This window comes from Takifugu flavidus, chromosome 14 (genome assembly GCF_003711565.1).
Source record: "Takifugu flavidus isolate HTHZ2018 chromosome 14, ASM371156v2, whole genome shotgun sequence".
Taxonomy (NCBI): Eukaryota; Metazoa; Chordata; class Actinopteri; order Tetraodontiformes; family Tetraodontidae; genus Takifugu; species Takifugu flavidus.
In genome coordinates, this window is record NC_079533.1 from 6,727,100 (window position 1) to 6,749,327 (window position 22,228).

Here is a 22,228-nt window from a genome sequence, read left to right on the forward strand (position 1 = left end):
GTGCCTCAAATGCTTTGTGATTTACGTATATGAAAAATGCAACCTCCGTCTACAGACTAATCAGTTTTAAATATTAAAAAATATTTTATTTAATTGGGTTACTTTTCTGTAATTTGCCTCTCAGGCCAGTGATTCGGGTAAGCCGAGACTCGCCGCGTCTTCCTGGGTCTTTCTGAGGGTCATCGGGAACAGTCAGTACAAACCCATCGTTTCCCCGCTGGAAATCTTCATCGTCATGGCGACAGACACTTTCCCAGGAGGACCCATAGGCCGGATTTACGCCACCGACCGTGACCCCAATGATGTGTTGTCGTTCACTCAGAAGCTCCAGCCAAAAAGCATGTTTAAGATAAACAGACAGGACGGCACTGTTGTGGCTCTCCCAGGTCTGGAGCCGGGCAGGTACACGGTGCACCCTCCAAACACCCGCACGCCAGTAACGGTGGTTCACAAAGTTTAACAAACTTTCCAAACTTCCTGTATGAAAACACAGCCCTTCTCGGCCTGCAGGTACCAGATGAACGCCACGGTGAGCGATGGCCGTTTCGCCGTGATAGCAGATGTGTCTGTCCAGGTTGAACAGGTGACGGATGTGCTCCTGCGCAGCGCTCTGACCTTGCGCTTCAGCTCACTCTCCCCGGAGGACTTGCTGGGTCGATACCTGAGACAGCTCAAGCTTATCTTGAGAGGACTGGCTGGCTGGAAGTGGTCCCCAGGACAGCAGGATCCTCTCCACATCATCAGTTTAAAACCAGTCAGCGGGACATCTGGTGCAGAGATGCTGTTGGCCATGGAGCGGCCGGAGACGGCGGGCAGCGCTCGCATGGGCGGCTTCTACTCCCAACGGGAGCTGACTGTGAAGCTGGAGGAAGCAGCAGAGCGCGGCCTGATCCGAGGGGTCTTAGCCGGGGCAGAGGCGGTGGGCAGCACTTGCTCTGGGGAGCTTGAGTGTGGAGACAACTTGGTGTGTGAACAGAAAGTGGTGATGGAGGAGGGCTCACTCCTCACCTACAGCACCGAGAGGGTCAGCTTGGTATCACCGGTGTTCGGCACTACAGAGGCCTGCACCTGCCCTGGTGAGAACACAGTTAACACCACTTAATTATTTGTAATGAATTTCTATATAATTACAAAACATTTCCATGCAGGGGGGGCATGTCCCACTCCTGTGGAGCTGTGCGAGGGTCAGTCCTGTCCAGCAGACATGCAGTGTGTCCGCTCTGGTCCTACAGCTCCATCTGTCTGCCAGTGTCTGCCTGAGAGGCTCGACCAGTGCGCAGGTATGATGCTTTCCTCCTCTTCATGCTTCTCAGTGGCCAAACAGCCACATTACACTGACGTTTAAATGTTGCAGGGCAAACATCTCTGAGTTTCTCTGGAAACAGTTACATCAAATACAGAGTAAGTGACAGCAGTCAAAGCGGAGAGATGAAACTGAGCCTGAGAATCAGGACGCTTCAGAGACGAGGGGTCATCATGTACACCCGCGTGAATCCTTGTACCATGCTCAAGGTGCGCCCGCTGCCAGTTAGAAACAGCATGACTGCATTACTGCGTTAACACTCACTCCTGCTCCTTTTCCGTCCTCAGATCGAAGGGGGTCGACTCTGGTTTCAGCTGGACTGTGACAACACCCTTGGCATTATGGGTATCTCTGACAGACCGATAAATGATGGGCTCTGGCACGCCGTGGCCCTGGAGCTCACCAGTAACTACACCCTCCTGTCGCTGGATGACAGTTACGTGGAGCGCCGACGAGCAGCCCGAGCCCCCGTGCGCCTCTGGCCCCTGGCGCCAGACTCGTCCTTTTTCTTTGGGGCGCAAGTGAGGCCTCCCAGTGTGCAAGGTGAGAAACCGGGGCCAGGGAGAACCCAGGGGGGTCCGGCGCTCGGAGACCGTGGATTGAGATCCCAGCCAAAAGCCCAGGGGGGGTTTCAGGGCTGTCTGGGCTCACTGATGCTAAACGGCAACGAGCTGCCGCTTCAGAACAAGAGGAGCCGCTATGCTGAGATAGCCGGGCTGAGCGACGTCAAGCTAGGCTGTGTGCTGTACCCAGACCCCTGTGTCGGCCAGCCCTGCCTCAACGGAGCCGTGTGCAGCAGCCTGCCCTCTGGAGGTGAGTTCAAAGTGGAAAGAGTGTGTGTGGGGGGGGGGCAGTCACCCTGTTGCTGCTGTAAATACAACACATAATGATGAAAAATCCATTCTGTTTTATTTGTCAATGTCTTATTGGCTGGAACTTCCTTCAGTTGCTTAAAAACAACATCAGATGCTATAAAGTGGATATTAAGGTTATTATTGATTATGATGGTTGCTGCTGTTGTGATGTAAACGTCATATTTATCATATTTAACAGGCTTTGCATGCAGTTGCACCGCTGGTTTCACTGGAGGGCGCTGTGAAGTTGAGCTATCACCCTGCATGCCAAATCCCTGTCAGAACGGCGGGGACTGCAAGCCTGTAGGCAGTGCATTCCTCTGTAGCTGTCCTCAAGGACTCAGGGGACTTATGTAAGAGAACGCAGCTCGCAACAACCCACACACCAACACACAAACCACTGATGAATGATTTTACAATCCCTACGCAAGCGATGATAAAACAAAAGCATTTCTCTGATCCAACAGTTTCAAACCTGAATGAACCCGTGTTTTTCTCTCCACAGAGACTGTGATTAGCCCGTATTAGCGCCGCAGCACCTTCTACCTTGCTTCACTTGTTATTGTATGAGACAAATTAATGCTCCTAATTTAATTCAGCGCAATTTTGGATGAATAGCCTATAATCATCCTCCAGCTTCCCTCTTAATTGCAGTGCTGTAATCGCCTTTGAAATACCCTCTCTGCTCCTGCAGCTGTTCGGCCGAGCCACCAGAGAGCAGTTTTCCCTCAGTGTAGAATACGGCGTCTGCTCCTCCATGACTTTGACAGCGATGGAAAAACCATTTTTTACATTTCATTATTTTAGTTAGTGCCTCTCTGGCATTTGAATCAGAGAAGAAAAAAATGAAAGTTAAAATGTAAATAATTGCGACTCTATAGACCAGATCGCAGCTTTGGAAATAATTCATATCTATCTCATTAATAAAACAAAAGGCCTTGTTTTGTGGAATACTAATGAGTAAGTATCAGAGAGCAACGTAGCCGAGCATTGTTAATCAGCTCAACATGCATAATGACACCGCCAGACATATTGAACGGTTAATTGAAGCCTCAATTATACTGAGAAAGATGTGATTTATTTATTCTCCATCAGGCTTTTATGGTGTAAAACCGTATAAGGAATAAAAATAATCTCTTCAGCGGGGTACCAAGTTTCAAATGGCACGCTCAAACAAATGAGGAGTAAAATCCCATTTTTAATGTTCCTTTGAATCATCTTAACCTACAGAGAGTTTAGGAGCTCAGCTGTGTTACTGCATCTAGATCTTAAAACAGAGATACATAATTGAAAGATAATCCTTTAATTTAGCAGCATAAAGGCCAAATGAAAAAGATTATCACTAAAATATTCATCAGCTTTCCTTTTCGCTTCGCTGCCCTGCTTTAATCTTTTGTTCTCTTCTTCTGCTTTGATACCAACCAACTCCAACCCGCCGACGAATCCCGATCCATCTCGTCTTCTCCCCCGCAGATGTGACCAGGACGTGAACGAGTGCGAGCGGTCCGAGTGTGGAAACGGGGGCCAGTGCGTCAACACCTTCGGCTCTTTCTTCTGCAACTGTTCCGAGGGTTCCGAGGGTCCGTTCTGCAGGGATCAGGCGCCCGACCCCGGAGATGACACGCAGGCAAACCTGATTTTATGTTGTAAATCTTGCAGAATATACTCAGGTATAATCCAGGGTGTTTACTCCTAATGGGTTTTTGGCAAACTCTGTGAAGCTATTTGGAATGTTAAGTGTTCACTGGCCTCACGGGAAGATTTATTCACCGGCTTGGTGAGCTTGTCTCTGTACTAAACGAATAAAGTGTGGTAATGGATAAATCACAGTCTCCATTTGAAGTTGTCACGCTCTTGACTTTCATCGTGCGCTATATTTCTTTATATCGACACCACAAGCTCAGTAAATGCTTTGAGAGCTGAGCTGATCCGCTTCTTCTTTTCTTTTCTTTTTTTTTTCCTGTTTCCCTCCGAAAGAGTAGCGTCCTATTTGACAAAAGCCCATTAGATCCTGTACACGATCAATAGAAGCTCCGTTTAGAGGTGAACACTTGTGGTTGTTGACTGCTGCCAAGCTGAATTCGAGTATCTTGGTGAGATGTACACATGTGCTTGTCGACATCCAGGTCCTCCTTTTTAACGTGGTCCCCTCTGTGCATCTCAGGCAGAACCTTTGGGTTACATCGGACCAGGAGAGCTCATCGGCATCGGAGTTCTCACCTTCGTCTTCATTCTCCTCCTCATACTCGTCATGGTCTTCAGGAAGAAAATCAAATTCAGGAAGGACTCGGACCCGGGCCTGGGTTCTGCCCCCGTCATGAACGTGTCTGCTATCTCCACGGAGACGGCCTACATGTTGCGCAAGACCGGCACGGGCGCCGAAGGGATCGAGTTTAAGGCCGTCCGCATGTCCAGTTCACCGGGGACCGTGAGCACGTATGGCGAGGTGGCAGGCAGTGGCGGAGGCCCTCCGCAGGTCCTGGTGCGGCCGACAACCCACTCTCCCCTACCAGGAGGTGCGACCAGCCTGGGCATGAGGAGCCGAGACGGTGACAGGCCCACTTCCAGTGAGGGCAGTCAGGTGTGGAAACTCCTGTGGTTTATATGTTATAGCTGTGGCTAAAAACCCTTGAAAATAACTAGATCGAGGTATAAAACCCACAAGAATGAGCAAATATTCGCATCACCATAGCTCCCCTCCTCTATTTTGGACTTCTGTTCCTTCTCTGCAGTTCAGCAGCTTCCTGTCCGACGTGTCCAGCATCCGAGGTGCGGCCAACCGGAGGGGGATCGCGGTGTGCAGCGTGGCGCCCAATCCCCCTTCGGCGTCGGCCCTCCGCTCCGAGCACAGCCCGATCCACAAAGTATCTTGGGAGGGCGAGGAAAGCAGGGAAGACATGCTGGAGCGGGTGAGAGGAGAGCGGGAGGAGGAGTGGGGGGCGCGAGCTTTTGAGCTGGAGAGGACACAGAGACGCGGCGGTCCACAGGGTAAGAGCGCTCGCGCGCACACGTGCACACGTGCACGCGTGCGGGCACGTTTTGATCAAAAAGACCAAGTACAGCAGGCCGTGAACTCATTGTGTTACAGTCCCAGCATCATCTCGACTCAGCCGGCTTATTTCACTTTTCTGTCTGCCGTTTGATCACACATCAAAGAATATGGCCCAGAGTAAGCAAGAATGGTGTAGTATCAATTTTATTTTGCTCATCATTTTATTTGAGCTTAACTAGAGCCTTCCCGGAAGCAGGAAATGCTGTAACATGCGTTTCTTTTTTGTTTCGCCACTGTAAATGTGCAGCTTCATCAGCAGCTCCTTCTTGTTCCTTTTCCACTGCAAAGTTTGGGCGCTTCCTTCCAGACGGTCCAACTCCGCTCTGTTGTTTATCGCTGAGATGGTGTCAACGGCTGCACGGACCCACAGTTTGCTGCCTGCAAACAGAACAATGGTGCAGAGGGAGACGGCGCACGTTACGCTTCTGTCCGACCTGTTGTTTAAATAATACAGCCCCTGGGCGGGAACTTCCTGCCTGTTAATTATTGATTTCCTCCTGCGGGAATGGGTTCATTTATTTGGATTGAATTATTTATTTTAACTGTCATGTTGAACAGACGCACAGACACGCACACAACAGTAGAAAACAAAACCGCGGCGACAGGCTGGGTCCGTGACATCACTGTCCGCTAATTAATCACACCAATTATCCTTTTCCGATTGCTCGATGAAGGACTCTATTGTTATCTTTGGACGCTGGTGTTATAAATATTTGAGTAGAATGGCACATATATGTGTGTATTTGAGAGACCTTATCGTTAATTACCTGCTGCTCATCAATAAATAAAGGCAAAGATTGTTTTCTCAAGGCTGTTTCGCAGAGCTGCCTTAATGACAGCCAATGTTATTTATTAGTTCTTTTACGACTTTAATTGGAGTAGACGAGAATCTGTTGTCAGAAATTAAATAGCAAATACGCATTAGTGTTGCAGTTCTTTTGTTTTTCTTCACTTAGGTGTAAAAATTTCTATAAATATTGACGCAGAACGTCGCACCACCCTGTTTCCAGTAAACGGTTGAGATTTAATAATATTACTCTTTGGCAATTACAGTTGTTTAATGAACTGATTTAATTGTATTCAGACTGGAAATAACGGCCCAATTTGTCAGAAATCTACAGGCAAAGCAGATTTGGCCACAGTGAAAGTGTAAAGAATGTGTCGTCATGGCCACGAGGCGACTGGTTAAAGGCAGGATTTAGGTCTGGAATGTGCTTCGGCCAAGCGCCCGTGCTTGGATTAGTGCTGGACAGGCCGACGGGGCAGCCGCGGGCACGGACGCCAGCAGCCGCATGGCGGTGAATCACTGGCACAGTGGTGAACGAGGGTCTGAAATGGAAGGTTTTCCAAAAACAACGCGTGGCGTAGTGGAGTCTGCCTCCAGCTGCATGCTGAATTAGTGCCGGCAGGGCTGCCTCTCTTATTTAGTTTGATTGATGGTGCCGCCTTACTGCCCATAATCCCACAGGAGCATTTCACTTGTTCAGTACTCATTGAAGCACGACCACCTAGCCCGGGCTTGGCAAGCTCAAGTTGATTTCAGGATATTCTGGCCCTGGCGGACGGAATATATTTTGGGTTAAAAGATGGACGGCTGCCCGGCGTTCGTTTTAAACCAGACAACAGAATCCCAAAAGATGTGGGACGCAAACACAAAGACGTGCCCACAGTTAGAGGAGAAGCGAGACTGAAATCAGTCCAAAGTACACTGAGGAAAATCCCTATTGTCATGTCAATCACAAAAAGCTACAAAAGAGACCAGAGATTATTGCTGTCTCAATCCCTGCGTTGCTCTGCAGGATGTGCGTTTGGAACAAGCTCAGCACGGCGTCCTGTCCACCGTTTCTGAGAAGTGGCCGCATCAAACGTGTCAAAAAAATACAGTACAAAAAGAGCGTTTAAAAACCTGTAGGTTAAAATCCGCAGACTGTCTCTATTTTGACATTACGGGTCCAACGGTGTCTTTTCCCGACGTTTGGATTGGTTCCTAAATGAATCCATATATCAGCGTGAAGCATGTTCACTTTTGCAGATGACATCTTTTTAATCACGCCGGGGACGCTTTAGCTTGGAGCAGTTATGCATTCCAGGTGGCGCCTTCTCGCTGCCACGTTCCAGCCCAACACGGACCATCTTGGTGATTGGTTCATGTGAAATGCTGCCCATGAAGGTGCAGGTTAAGACCCGGACCCCCCCCCCCCCCGGCCCACCCGCTGTTGTCACAGACGTGAGGTTTGTGGCTGTACGCCGTTTTCTTCCCAACACGCCTGCTGTCCTCAGACGTCGGCGAGCTTCGCACCCGCCACGCGCTCCCTCCCTCCCTCCCTGCCGGCCCGCTCGCCATGACTCGCACAGATGCCATTAAATGAGCAGACCTGCAGCTGCAGCCGGCGTTCTGGGGCTTCGCCGAAAATGATGTTCTACAAAATATTTAGGCGGCCTTGAGGGACAGCGAGAGTTCTTTCCACGAGCCGCGAGCAGAATTATCTGCAGGTGTAAATACTTTATGTGGCTTTCTCTCTGAACCCTGCAATAAGGGAAGTGGGGAGAGGAGGAAAGGTAGCAGGTGGTTCAGCGATGGCGGCGCCATTAAACCCGCGGAATGCTCCAGCATACATTAAAGCACCCATGGTCACTGTACTTATTTTCCCTTTTAATAACCCTCCCGTGTGAAGATGTTGGAAAATGAGTTCCAGAGCCAAATTGGGTGCCGACTCACTTGATTTTGTGGAATAGAGCATGAATAATCCTCAGATTACCTTGAAGCCGAGCCAGTAAGGATCTGTTCTAGACAGACAAAATGAATGAGCCCCAATTTCAGCCTGTTTTAACCCTTCAAAGAAATGCTTCTTAAGGCCTTCATACACAGTGGTCTCCTTTAGAGCTCTGGCTCTGGAAGGACCAACTTCTGTTGGGCTCCTTGAATAAAACGTGCTGGTTGGAGGTGATTTCCATGGCTTGAATGATCTCATCAGCTGAATGTGTCTCTTGGACTCAGGCCCTCTTGATGCCATTCATCCATTTTCTGTTCTGTCTTTTTATGTGTGACATGGGCAGGTTGTTGGATTCTGTCCCAGCGGTCAGATCGAGCGACATATTCCACAGTGACAGCTTCAAATTTTGCAGCTTTGCACATCCCCTCGGCTGACATTATCCATAAAACCACAGTAAAACAGTGACTCCCAGGCAGCTGAAGCGAACCATTTTCTAAAGCATCTTGGCCCCCTCTGCTAAACACCCCGGGTCAGTCTATCTCATTTAGCAGCTTTTTATCAGCAACAAAACCATCTTTTCATCAGGAACCTCATGCAGAGTTCTGAAAGAGTAGCCGAGGCACAGAGAAGATGAAAAGAGTATAAAAGAAGATTGTAGTGCAGTAATCAATGGCATCTGTACCCAGACGGATGTTGCTGTGCGCTTAGCCTTGAAAATTCGAATCTGCATTAAACAGTGAAATATTAAAGACTATTTTTTTAGCTGTTGGATAAAGCCTAAGGCGTCATCAGAACCCCCCCCCCCCCCCCCCCCAACTATGGCCTGTTCTGCTTAAACTGTAGCAGACGTGATGTCACTGAAGCTGAACTGAAGGTTGAATTGAACCAGCCATTACCTGCACAGTACTTCCATTTCACTTATGATTAGAAAAACCTTTAATGTTGCCGTTAGTGTATGCAATTAGTGCTTTCATTTGTGAGTTCAGACGTGCCTCCCTGCATTTCTCCAGAGCTTTTTTACTGCGCAGCAGCCTCACCGGCTTTTAAAGCGAAGGCACGTTGATGTGGAAGGAACGCTCCAGCTCGCCTTCCCACAGGCGGAGTGGCGCGATCTGGTCGGCCTCTCCTGAAATGACCTTGTTTGTGAAGATGCATCTGCTCTTCTGCTTGTGCGTTAGGTGTGCCAGAGATGATGGATGAGCTGGGCCGCCTCTCAGACTCCACCTCTGAGGAGCACTCCCTCCACTCCTACACCTCCGAGTCGTTTGATGACAACGGTGAGCGGTCCTGGCACCTCAATTCTGGATCTTTAAGGCTTTTCCCCGAGTCTTATTTCCCTCTAAAGTAACTTACAACCAAAGACCTTTAAGAATTATTCAAAGGAAAAGCAAAAAATCCAGGGTTTCACCACAAATAAAGAGTGTGCTGCACATAACAAAGCACCAGTCCGCTCTGCACTTTCACTTCAGACCATTAATATGTTGAAAAACTGGATAAAAGGCAGCAAATAGAACAAAAGGGGAGGTGTCATGAAAGGGGCATTAATGCAGCCATCTTCAGTGGGGGGGTGAGACTTGTTTGTACATCTTCTCAGCAATTTTTCCCCCAGAAAAATCAATGCCATTAACCCCTTCCCTGAATTCCGACTGTGGCCCTTTTTCCTCGGATAACTCGATACCATGGATCTTTCATTTGCTAAGAGGTTGGAAGTTAACCGCACAAACGAGTGCACGTGTGGAGGTTTTTCAAAGAAGAGGCAGAACCAGGCTGTTGCCCCCCCCCCCCTCCAATTACTGGAGATGCAGCGGGAGGAAGTGTTCATGCCTGCTTTAAAGGACGACACGTGCACAAACAGGAAGGGTTAATTGGGGGATTGAACATGTGCACGTGTCCAGCAGCTAAAGCCTCTCGCACCTTAACTCCTGTTGCCCCCTCCTCTCCTTTGTTCCCAGCCTCCATCGTGACGGTCATACGTCTGGTCAACGATGCCGTGGACGATATTGAAAGCGAAGGTATGAGAGGCTTCCTGCTCACGCTCCCATCACCTCAGCGCCGCCTCCTCGGTGCGGCAGCGGCGTGGGACTGGGCCCCGGCGGCGCCAGTCCCCTTTCCATGAGTCCGGCACTCATTTACCACAGTTCTCAGTCTGGATCTGTGTTTCATTGTTCCCTTTGGTTTACGTTCTGATTCTGTCTCTCTCGCCCTCTTTAGTGTCGAACATGGACAAGGAGCAGCGGCGGAACAGCCCTGGTGAGTGAGTTTCAGGGAGACCGGAAACATCTTATTAACTTTCCATCCCCTCGGCTTTATTTCCCAAGCAGAAAACCTCAACTTCGGCGCGCGCTTATTTTCTCCGAGCGCTTCCATCAACTCCTTGTGCAGCATTTCGGTTTTCAAAATCAATTCTTTGTTTCTGGCCATGCTATTTTTTTCTAACTTTACCTAATAAATTCTATTGTTTGGTCCACGAGAGGCCTAGCCTGATGTATATTATCCGCTCTCACCTGTGTTTACGCAGGAGTTGTTTCCCTCTCCGTCGCCGAGGGGCCAGTGTCTATTCACTCTCATTATGGTCAATGTGCTGAACAATTATGATAGATTCCTTTCTGCTTATTCAACAAAGCCCATATTGAACTCATTTCTCACAATATCCTTTCAAATGTTCCGACACCCAGATGATACACTCTGTATTCATTTGACACAGCTAACGGGAGAAGATAGGAAGTCTTCTAGAAGTTGGCCTCAGCATCAGTATTGATGAGTGAAGCTCAGCAGGACAAAAGAAGTGTGTCACAGTGGAGAAAATATCCCATTTTTAAACTATAGTTCCTTTTTTCTTTAAAATAAATCAGAAATGAGCACCTGTAAAATGATAATGCTGATAGATGTGAAGCAGGAGGTGGCCAGACTCCCCAGGAAGGACATCACAACTGCACAACACTGCAAAAATACACAATAAATACACAATAATTCACTCCAAACCGCAGTTAACATCACATTTTATGAATTAACGATCAATGACGTCAGAGCGCCGCATCAGGATGACTCCATCCATCATCCATCATCCATCCATCCATCCATCCATCCATCCATCCATCATCCATCCATCATCCATCATCCATCCATCCATCATCCATCCATCCATCCATCCTTCCATCATCCATCCATCCATCCATCCATCATCCATCCATCCATCATCCATCCTTCCATCATCCATCCATCATCCATCCATCCATCCATCCACCCATCCATCCATCCATCCATCCATCCATCCATCCATCCATCCATCCATCCATCCACCATCCTTCCATAATCCATCCTTCCATCATCCATTCCATCCATCCATCCATCCACCCATCCATCCTTCCATCATCCATCCTTCCATCATCCATCCATCCATCCATCCATCCACCCCTCCATCCATCCATCCTTCCATCATCCATCCATCCATCACCCATCATCCATCCATCCACCCATCATCCATCCATCCATCCATCCATTCCATCCATCCATCCATCCTCCATCATCCATCCATCCATCCACCCCTCCATCCATCCATCATCCATCCATCCATCCATCCATCCATCCATCCATCCATCCATCCATCCCCATCCATCCATCCATCATCCATCCATCCATCCATCATCCATCCACCTACCCATCATCCATCCACCTACCCATCCATCCATCCATCCACCCATCCATCCATCATCCACCCATCCATCCATCCATCCATCCATCCATCCATCTACCCATCATCCATCCACCTACCATCATCCATCCACCCATCATCCATCCATCCATCCATCCATCCATCCATCCATCCACAGAAGCATCAGAAGAGCTCTAGATCTTATTTCCTGCCTGAGTGGTCGCCAGACTTAAGAGTCTGTTACTGATTTGTTAGGTCTTTTACAAAGAGCGGAGGCTCGGTGAGGATCAAAGCCTGATGCAATGTGATTCAACAGTGGAGGTAAATGAATCGTACCCGGCGCACGCCGCATATGCAAGCGCGGTGCGGGATCATTTGAATTATGCTGACACTTAGCTCAGTCAAACTGTGTACGGTGCGTCTCACTCTAAGCAAATCTCTCTCCGCAGCCTTGGAGAAGGTCTCAGAGGAGTTAATGGGCCCTTTGAGCCGAACCTCACATCTCCATAGAAAAGCAGACAAAGCAGCTTCAAACAGGCTCCAGTTTCTCCCACACAAACATGCAGCAGTCACGCGCAGTCATGCTCCGCTGGCACCTGACCTGTAGGGTCTCTGCTGCTGCTCATTACTGTCACTAGCTTGTGTCTCATAAAGACCAGTATTAATTAGTCATAGTTATGCAGTCCGTTTGTTCTCAGTTGCATTTAATTTACGTCGGCCTCAAAGCATTTTACCCACAGCAAGACTATTTTCCAGCCTCCCTCCGCCAGGCTGACGCACGATTTCACACAGAGGGAATTAGCCAGTGTAAAAAATCATGTTCTAAGCAAGCCTTTGGATTGAGTGTGTTTGTGTAGATCAAAAGATATACAACGTGTACGTATAATCTCATTAAATAACAGCATTTAGATGAACTGGATTTTATTTAGGCTGTCTGAGGCTTCCACCCATACAACATGAGAGTGTGTTGGATAATGACAGAGAGCAAAACGTAGCTCTTTCTGGTGCTTTGACCCCGGTTTAAAAAGGTCATCCGGAGCTTGGGGATGGTTATCGTGGGTTAAATGAGCTTGGAAGGGGGTTTTTTTCAGACATTTTGATGGTCCGGATGGCCAAGAAATGCACCCAAATGGCCTCAGAGACGTGGCAGGGAAACGTGCAGAGAGGCGTGCTGCGATGAGGCGCTCCACAGGGCCGCCCCGCCCCTGCGTGTCATCTTCAGGCTCATTCTTCACCGCGCCATAATTCACCGTCAGAATTGTTTCAACGGGAGGAGCATTTCATCATCAAAGGCTTCTCTTCTCATGAGATATTGTTTTGTTTCGTCCTTCACTGGCAGCGAGGCGCCAAAATGAACATTTGCTGCAGTTTTTAAGCGCGTTGGTTTATTTTTTAACGCTTTAAACCTTTCATCTGGAAGAAAAAAACATGTAGAAATGATTTTTCTGCACTGCGTACGGGGAGGAGGGTTTGTTATCGCGGTCTTTTAGACCGTCCACACGTCCCGTGCATTTAATCGCAACAGCTAATGAAAGTTACTTTGTGTCACGCAGAGGATGACCCCCGTGGCTCCTCTCGCTTCCTCAATATGATGCTTTTTCTTCACCCTCAGCTCATTAAGCCAGCCATAAATTATGGATTCTGCATGCTGCAGCTGATCGGGAGTTGTGCATAAGCAGGAGTTCTGCATCAGTCACTCTAACAGCGGGAACTCACAGGCAGGAAGTTGTCGACTGTTGCCGACGGTGTTATTTTGAACATCTCGAGAATGGTAAATGGGAATCGCAGCCGTCGACACAGCGTAAACACGCGCTCCCTGCAAAACACGGCGTTAAAGCCCAGAATGACAGGCACACCGAGGAGCAGCCGTTCGGCGGAGGCCTCCCGTGGCATCACGAGCACGACTGACACGCAGCCCATTTGTGTGAAGATAAAGGGATCGAGGGAGTAGATAATAAGCAGAAGCAGGAATGTGGAGGAGCACAACACGAGCAAACACAACAACCCAGTACGGCGCCTCATTTTTGGTTCAAATCTTTTAGTAGGCGATCAATCCCAGAACCTCATTTTCTGTATGAGTGAGAACGTGGAGGGATTGAGCCGAGCCGCTGTGGCCGGCAACCGTGTTGGTCGGGGTTACCTCTTCCAGAGAAGATTGGAAGGATGCTGTTTCAGCAGAGAGGTGATTTATTGACGTGATACTCTTTGCTGGCTGATCCCATTAGGCAGATAATCTCATTCCCCGCTCACGCTGTGCGACAGAGAACGGCTTGTTTGTAAAGTTAACGCATGCCGAAAGGGAGGACGACATGACTTGGCAGCCGCCTTTCCAGGGAATAAAGCTTTAGGCTCTGAATGCAGATGCCTTCATTACGCAGTTCATCTCCTTGCTCTACTTTATGGCAGGATTCCCCCTTCTAAATGATTAATGGGTAATTCCATCATGTCATTAAAGGACCCAGTCATTTCATAAATTTCAGGGGTTCAGCCCTTGACTAAAATTACTTTGTGATACCAAAAAAAGCTTTTTTAAAAATTTAAATCCCACCACACTATGCTCATTATTTTGCTAGCTTCACTTAGTGCTTTTAAAACTTTTTTATAAATCCTACGCATGTAATAACTGGCCGATTACCATTCAGAACCAGGTTTAGCATCAATGAAACAAGTGTTCAGGGTGCAAAAACAGCACATTTATTACTAGTTGATAACTTAAGCCTTTGATATGTAATTGATGTGGGGATTCAGTATTTTTCAAGTGTAAATCATACATTTGTTTTGTTTCAGGGTACCGCCGGGAGCCCTCCAGCCAGACGTCGAGCTGGCTGTCACCATCCCGTCTGTCTGCTTCAGAAGTGGGATCTCATTACGACTTCAGTGACATCCAGCAGAACATCAGACGAGGAGGCAGCACGCGCTCCCTTCAGCTGGACTACAGAATATTTGGCTACAGCGGAGACCGATGCCAGGAAGATGGACAAGAGGCCGAAAGGAGGACCTTCCAGTGGGAGAGGAACCAGTCGGGAAAATGGGAGAGGATGTGCGTCCTGGACTGGGAACAAAAGAGACGGCACGGTGGGGAAGGGAAGAGCACATGTGCCAGGAGCAGAGACGTGGGGCTCTGCCAGGAACTCCCAGACCGGCAGAAGCTGCGTGACCACGACAGCTGTGAAGACGTCTCCTCTCCTATTTATGAGGAGTACCAGGAGTCTGACAACAGTCCACAGCAAATTCAAGCACCGGAGGGCCTTTACGACACTCTCCCCCCAACCAGGGCGGCCTACGAAGGATACCCACCAGGTCCTCCAGGCATTAATCTGCATCCAGCCCAACTCCAGCCGCCTCTGCGGGCGTGGGACTTACAGACGGGGGAGTGGCGGGGATCGCAGGAGAACCGTGGAGGACTCGGCTCCGGCAGCGCAGCAGGTTCTGGGGATGAACTGGAGAGGCTACTGAACCTGGTGTCGCTCAGGGCCAGGAGAGCCACGAGAATAGACAGAACTTCCACAAGATCGGAACCCCCGACAGACTGGGACGGATTTAACTGAGCAGAGAAAAGACTGAAGATTCCTGTAGAGATTTATTCACCCAAACGTGGGTTCACCAGGTGAAAACGAGTGGACTGTATCGTTATTATAGAGTGTAATCCTAGGGTAAGCAAACACTAATCTACTGCCAATCATTCTACCATCTGCAGGAAGAACAGGAGAGAAAAGTGACACATGCGTCTCCGGAGCTGGTTGATACTGGCTGCAAATCTTTGCTGCTACATTTGTTATTTAAAGAATTACTGGAGCCCGTTTTAACATCAAAATATAAGGAGCCACGTTCACTGGAGGGTGCTGGTCTCCACACACAGATGCTAGCGAAGCGATTGAAATTACCACTAACCGACACCAGGAGAGTTTTATGTGACTTAAATAGGAATTTAATAGTACTTTAACGATCACAGAAAATGAGCAAATATTGCTACATATTGTTTTATTTGTCTTAATCATGCTAATTACCGCCGGGTCTCGTTGAACTGCCTCCCTCTCAGATCCTGGTGTGCACTTAGCATTCTGTATATATTCCAAAGCTTTTTTTTAAAGCTCTTGAGACAGAATTAATCCTTGCTTTCACCTGGTGTTAATGTCTGATATGAATTTATTTGCTGAAAGGCTTGGAGAATTGTGTGGAAAGTCAGCAGCGAGCTCCAGAATCATTCACCCAAGACATGTACACACGGCTGCTTGGTTATAAGGCAGCGTAAATCTTCCCTGATCACAGGGCCGCACAAACGCGTCGAATATTAAACAACGCTGAAAGACGAACAGAGCGCAGGGGTTTTTAAGGACTGTTTGACCAAGCCTGACCCATGGTTCTCCCTGACCTCTCTTTCAGATGTTCCCTTGTAAATGTGAGAAACATTTCTGTGTTGAAATTGGAAATAAATGTACAGTTGCACAGAGGACAACTTCATGCTTTATTGAAGGACATTAACAGGGAAAAAGTGCTGAACAAATCTGCTGCTTTCAACAAAAGTGGCGTTGGAGGTATAAAGATCAAACGTTGAGATATTTCCACTGTGAATTTTGACTGTCTGCCAACCAGTCGAGACCTTCTCTGACATTTAACATCAGCAGAGCAGTTTTGCCCTGTGGAATGTTGCTCACTCTTTTTCCCTTTTTTTGTGTGCAACATTCCTGTAAACCCTGCAGTTATTTGTGCATGAAAAGTCCCTCCGGATCAGCCAAAAAAAACTCCAAGATCAAGGTCATCAACCACAATGCTACATTCAAAGTCAATATTAACACCTTTCTTTTCCACACAGGTGATCTAGTGTATCTAAGGAGTGGCTTCGCTTCTCCAAACAGTCCATGACAGGTTGGTTCCAGACTCCGAAATGCTGAGACTTCAGTTGACAGTATTGGTGCTAACCAGGAAAGCTGAGGCCTTTCGATTTCGCCGTCTGACACCTAATAGACTCCACTCCTAAAGTAAAAATGGAATCCTGAGATGATCCCATTAAATCTCACGGCCAAAGATCCCACGAGCACTCGCATGCCAAGTGAGCGCTCCGTCATTTGAACTCTTTCCTCCTGCCATCTTTGGCGTATGATGTTGAAAGAAACATTCCGCTGATCTCGGTTTTGCTGGCACTATTTGTCGGCGGGTGGTTGCAAGGTGATGGACTACTAATCCATTCTGCTCTGCATGCGTGGGCTGCAGTACTGTTCGACCTGCCATGTTTATGCATTAAAAGCTTCCCTGTTGACGCTCAAAGAAAAAAGAAACACCTTCAATATTCACGTTATTGTAAGCTAACACAACTCCCGGCATGTCCTCAGAACTCCCTCTTATCTCTGCCCTCCTGCTCTCTGTTTGATCTGATTATAATCCTTCACTACTACTGGGAACGTGCCTCCCATTTTTTCTTTTTTTTTTAACACAGCAATTTTCAAAATTCTGAGCAAACGAGACCACATGGAATTAGCGTAGGGAGAAGTATGTTTAAAGCAGTACACAACTTCTTTAAGTTGTATTGGATTTGGCTGCAGGTTTGTTTGTCTCCGAAACTCGATGAGTTTGAAACTTCTCGCCCCTCCTCCACTCACATAAGTGAATTAGTATCGGCAGACTCTCGTAGCAGCTAAAGCAATTAGGTAAAACCGTTAAAGAAGGAAGTGGTGCTAAAGCTAACGCAGGTAATTTTGGAGCAGAAAGGGGCAGCAAACACTGCCAAATGATCTGACCTAAAGGTGCCAGAACTCCCATCCTGAAAGAGCCTGCACATGATAACAACAATAACAAAAACCTGGTGGAGATCCTTTTCCCTCAAAGACATCCTGTCGCCGTCTTCGTCTCGCCACTCATCCGAGCTCTGATCTGCTCTTTAAGGGTTGCTGAAGTGGATCCCAACATGTCCTGCCAAGCAGAGAAAGAGACCTGACAGGGGAGGGGAGAAAAACATCCACACCTGCCAAGGGCACCGTACGACTTCCTGCTGTGGACTATAGAGGAAAAACCCACCAGGAATATAGCGAGGTGAAAAAATCCTCTCTGCTCCTCGGATGGCTTTGCTGTTTTGGTATCTGACTGCCACCCATTACAGCTAAATCATGCTCCCAGGTACCCCTCTGGTGCACTTTAATTTATTTCAGGTCAGGAGTGCTGAAACTTAGGAAATTACCTGAATCTGACACTGCCTGCGCCAATAAAACAGAGTTAAATCATCATTCCCCAAGTCTAGCAGGTGAGCGTCCTCTCAATGTGCGAAACATAAGATAAATAACCCCTATAAAATATTTAATCCCATCAAGTTAGTCTCGTAACGCCTCTTTTTCTTTGCTTCCAGACTGAAATCTGACAGATTCATTTAAGCCGAGCTTAAAGTCATCGATATCCCGAGAGACTGAAACTTTACATGCTTAAACTGGGCTAATACAGTTTAGCTTTGGACTGCTGGTGAATGCATCATTGATGATGAGGATGTGAGTAAGATTGGCTCAGGATGTGCACAGACTGGAGCAGATCCCAGCACCGCTGTCACATTCCGGCTTTGGATTTGTGCTTGATTCTATCCTGATTAATATGTGTATCCTCTGCAGTCACCGATCGCTGTTACATCTGTGAAAACAGAAATCCATCTTCTCAACTGTCCAGGGGTGAAAATGAAAAAAAACCCCAATCTGCAACATCCGTGTGTGTGTGTGTGCTTGATTAATAGAACACACACCTCTGAATGCCATCCATATTTAAGCAGCTTTAATTAAAGGACGTCACAAAGTGTGCCACCAGTGAGTGAGGTGATATTTCTTAATGGATTTATCTACATCCTCAAAGGTTGACCCGTCATTAAACCTGGACCGGTGAGAAAAGGTCGAAGTAGGTGATGCAGCCGGTGGGCTTCTCCTCCCGCCGCACTTCACTCGGAACTAACAAGGAAATGTACTGTGTGTGTGTGTGTGTGTTCCCTCCTTCCCCTCACAGCCACACAAACTTTGTCCTTGTTATCATTCGACCCTCCTTGTTTAAACACCGACGGGCAGACGTCTGCCAGAAACCGTTCCCTTGGCAACCAGGCATTCCCCTGATTGTCTGACTTTCATTTTCCTGTCACACGGAACTTTTTGGGGCCAAATTGCACATGTGGAGTTTGACAGGAAGAGCAGTTACTGGAGACGTGCGCATGTTTGCGGGCTGAGGTCAAAGTTCACGTGATTTATGAGGATTTGTGGATGAACATCCACAACGGCAGTTTTGTACCGGCAACATTTTTTTAACGCGAATTTTGAGGGAAACACCTCATATATTTTTTAGCGAATGCCAGTTTGTGTCAGTGCAGGAGATGGAAAGAGTTCATAGTCAAATGTTGCCTCGCTCGTTCCAGTTCTGGTTCGTCTCCCTGTAGGAACTGAACCACAGAAGACACAAACTGGTACAGGGACGAGCAGAGAGAGAGAGATGGCTTCCTGCCTCAGCCCAGAAAAATAGCAGACATTTTTACATAATATTCACGGAAGACCTGATTAAACTCGTCACTTCTTGAGACGTTTGAAAACTGCATTTAGAAACATTCTGGAAATAATCAGCCTCGTGTCGGCAAACCCCTGAACTCCAATGAAATACGTTTTTCTAATTTAGCACAATGCGCTGAACATGCCTGTGTGTGTGTGTGTGTTTTAATCTTTCCAGTGTCTCTGCTGGAGCACCTGTTTTCATTTGGGGTCCTTTATCCCAGAGGAGAGCGGGAACAGTCCCCTCCGGCCGCTCTGCCTTTGGCGGCCGCCCTTACGTAACCGTTACCTCCGCCTTCAGCTGCGCGCTGAATAAACTAGGATGCAAACAACGCTCCAAAGGTAAAAATAATTCTGCCGTCTGGTCAGAGCGGGAGCAAAGAGCACAGGCGGGCTGTTCTCCCAGAGTTGCTGTTTATTAAATTATTCCGGCGGGGATTACGCAACCTGCTACGTCGGCTTGCACCCTCTTTCGTGCACGCTCGTTTGATGACCACCATTCATCTTGGGCGTATTAATTCCAGACATGCCGGTTGTCAGTGACGGACGAGGTCAAACCAAAGGCAAATGGATGTGTGATGGGAGAGAGCGTCAGGGCAGTAAACACAGCGGCTGTTTATTCATCATGTGTCAGAGCCAACTGATGAGGCCTCTCCAGTCCCTCCAGCTCTGGCTTTTCATTGGACCATCTGGCCTTTGCAGCACAGTCGGCCCCCACTTACCTTTTTCCATAGTGACATTCCTCCGGATTGAGGTGGACACAGCAGGGAAGCAAAAAGAGAGTGAAAAGCTACAGGAATGAAAGGGCGTTACAATGGAGGAGCAGAATGACGGACACGGCCTGTGAGACACGGAAGGCGAGCAGAGTGGGAGAAGGAGGAAGCCCCCGCCAGGTCTCTGGTGATGATTACAAAGCTGCGCTGCTCTCGGCCACACCGGGATTACAACCGCCGGCCCGGCCTAATCTGTGTGGGCAACATCTGCCTCCTGATGACACCAGGCCGCCCCCACACACACACTTCCTGTGTGTGGACACACACTCCTGCTCTTTAAGCTAAGCTAACCTGAACCTGAACCCAATTCTAAACTCAACCTTTCCAACCGCCGTCCTTTGAAGTTGTGAGGAAATGTCCTCGCTTCCCCAAACAGGTCCTCACTTTGCTAGTAAAATTTGCATATTTTGTTGCTCAATAAGCAGCGTATATGGAAACAAACACACGCCCACACACTCTCTCTCTGCGCCGATGCTTTAATCTCGTGGGGATAATCAACTGCCAATTAGCTGAAACCAGGTAATGGTGGGCAGAAACTGGAAGGCAACGGGGGTCATGCCCGTGTGTGACAGGAGGAATTCGTTTCAGAGAGACGCCTCAGACTAAAGGAAGCAGTGTTGTGCCTCTCTCTCCCCCGATTCCTCTTTCAGATTATTACTCTGACAATCCTGCGGCATATGTCAGGAGAACAGCTGCGTGTGACAGTCAACTGCTCCACTGCGCACATCATGTCCTTTATTAGATTCATCTTTGGGATGAATGTGCGTAAATCTCTTTAACTCAGCTGGCACCATGTGCCTCCAATTATGGGCCATTTTTCTGCACACCACATAAGGGAGGGGCTAATCTACGCCTTCGCATCAAAGGTGTGTTTGTTTTACTTCCTGTAAATCTTTGCTGGATGCCTGAGACGCTGATTTGTGGAGTGGACGGCCTCCAGGGGGGCAACAGCACGCTCAGATCTTGGGCCTCGGCGTTCCGGCTGGTTTCTGCTTCAGGACCTGTGTGCTGTTTTCCTCAGGTTTGCTGAGATCTGTTTTCGTTGAAAAGGTTGTGTGTTTTACACCAGGCTTTGATCATCTATCGGCGGGCTCGCCAGCAGAATAATCATCTGGGTTTGCTGAAGTTGCTGCAGCTTTTATGACTTTTTCTGATAAGGTTCTTGCAGAAGTATAAACGTGAGGCACTTCTGTAGTAACTCCTGTAAGAGCAATCGTAAAGTGCGAATCCACGAGGGTTATAAACCAAAAGCAGCAACCAGAGAGCAGCGAAGCACAAATGATTGCTTCTACGCTTAACAACATTCTGATCAATGAACATTTAAACTTGAACAGTTGAAAAACTGAATCATTGAACACAAAATCACAACAATCAAAGTGCTGAACTTGGTTGAAGGTTCTGATATTCTGCCGTTTGGTGAACAATAAAAGTGAATAATAATGAACCAACCTGGACAATGTGAAGACAAGTCTCTTTAGTCACTCACAGGGGGTTAGCAAAATGCTAACATATGCTATAGGGTTATGGGACTATCAGTGAAAGTATTTCAATACTTTATGATGTGTATTTTCTTTTTCTTCAATGTGTTTGATGGCCAAAGGTGCTTAAAACCGGCTGGAGTGTGTGTGTGTGTGTGTGTGTGTGTGTGTGTGTGTGTGTGTGTGTCTCCAATGAGCTCGCCTCTCAGCCCATCTCTTCAGGTCGACAGTCTAATCTGTCCTCGTGCTCGCCAGCCATACGTTCGGCGGTGGCGAGCTAAACAAGTAGACGGCGTTGACCTGAATGTGTCACCACGGTATTAATGACATCTCAGACCTCTGGATTGTTTGAAGAGTCCGCCCGCGATCTTGTCATCTGTTGAACCGAGATTAAGAGGAGTGGCGGGGATCGGGCGCCCTCGTGCACTCCGAGCAGACGAGGAGTCAAACGTACAGAATTGAGGTGAAGTTTATGTTGACTGTGTGAAGCAATTAATATTTCCTGCTATTTCCATTCTCCATTCTGCTTTAAATAAGGATGATTAGCTGCACTGTGCATGGTTTACTTTAACCAGTAATGATTTTTAATGGGGAAAAGTGTTTATTGATGAATCCAATTCTTAAAATGTGCTTTTCCACCACTAGATGCCACCAAATCCTTCACCTCTGACCTTCAAACAGGAGCCTCCTTTTGCTTCTGTCATTTGATGGTGTAAATTTTGCTGCCTTTACTTTTAAAGAGGTCAGCCTGACTGGGACGAGGACGTGACCAAGCTGCCGGCCATTATCTGACACTCCAGCACGTGTTTTAGACCAGGTGAGGTCATCCGACGCCAACGCAGGTATCAGCGGATCTACAGCATCCGTCTGCCAGTGACCATGAAAGTGGACAGAACACCTCTG

The 22,228-nt window shown here is 47.9% G+C and overlaps 1 protein-coding gene and 2 long non-coding RNA genes across 6 annotated transcripts in view; 2 read left to right on the forward strand and 1 right to left on the reverse strand.

Annotated features, from left to right (window-relative positions):
- LOC130537492 (protocadherin Fat 3) overlaps nt 1-16,031 on the forward strand; it is a 49,632-nt gene extending 33,601 nt beyond the window's left edge. Inside the window, exons 40-52 of one of the 4 annotated variants that reach the window (XM_057054357.1) lie at nt 125-402; nt 511-1,076; nt 1,149-1,280; nt 1,355-1,512; nt 1,591-2,116; nt 2,357-2,510; nt 3,631-3,784; nt 4,322-4,738; nt 4,890-5,145; nt 9,102-9,200; nt 9,876-9,935; nt 10,135-10,173; nt 14,363-16,031. In XM_057054357.1, the coding sequence (XP_056910337.1) occupies nt 125-402; nt 511-1,076; nt 1,149-1,280; nt 1,355-1,512; nt 1,591-2,116; nt 2,357-2,510; nt 3,631-3,784; nt 4,322-4,738; nt 4,890-5,145; nt 9,102-9,200; nt 9,876-9,935; nt 10,135-10,173; nt 14,363-15,123 (3,600 nt within the window). In that variant the 3' untranslated portion in view covers nt 15,124-16,031. Of the gene's footprint in view, nt 1-124; nt 403-510; nt 1,077-1,148; nt 1,281-1,354; nt 1,513-1,590; nt 2,117-2,356; nt 2,511-3,630; nt 3,785-4,321; nt 4,739-4,889; nt 5,146-5,245; nt 5,340-5,456; nt 6,022-9,101; nt 9,201-9,875; nt 9,936-10,134; nt 10,174-14,362 lie in introns of those variants that run through there. The other 3 variants (XM_057054359.1, XM_057054358.1, XM_057054360.1) reach the window with 3 other exon arrangements.
- Nucleotides 5,338-7,446, reverse strand: LOC130537497 (uncharacterized). The gene is made up of 2 exons (XR_008953641.1): nt 7,116-7,446; nt 5,338-5,587 (listed from the first exon to the last, which is right to left on the reverse strand). It is a non-coding gene; the product is annotated as an uncharacterized LOC130537497 (long non-coding RNA).
- A 75-nt stretch (nt 16,032-16,106) lies between the features above and the next one.
- Nucleotides 16,107-18,336, forward strand: LOC130537859 (uncharacterized). Its single transcript, XR_008953713.1, has 4 exons — nt 16,107-16,441; nt 17,456-17,810; nt 17,913-18,048; nt 18,166-18,336. It is a non-coding gene; the product is annotated as an uncharacterized LOC130537859 (long non-coding RNA).
- Nucleotides 18,337-22,228: the final 3,892 nt, after the last annotated feature.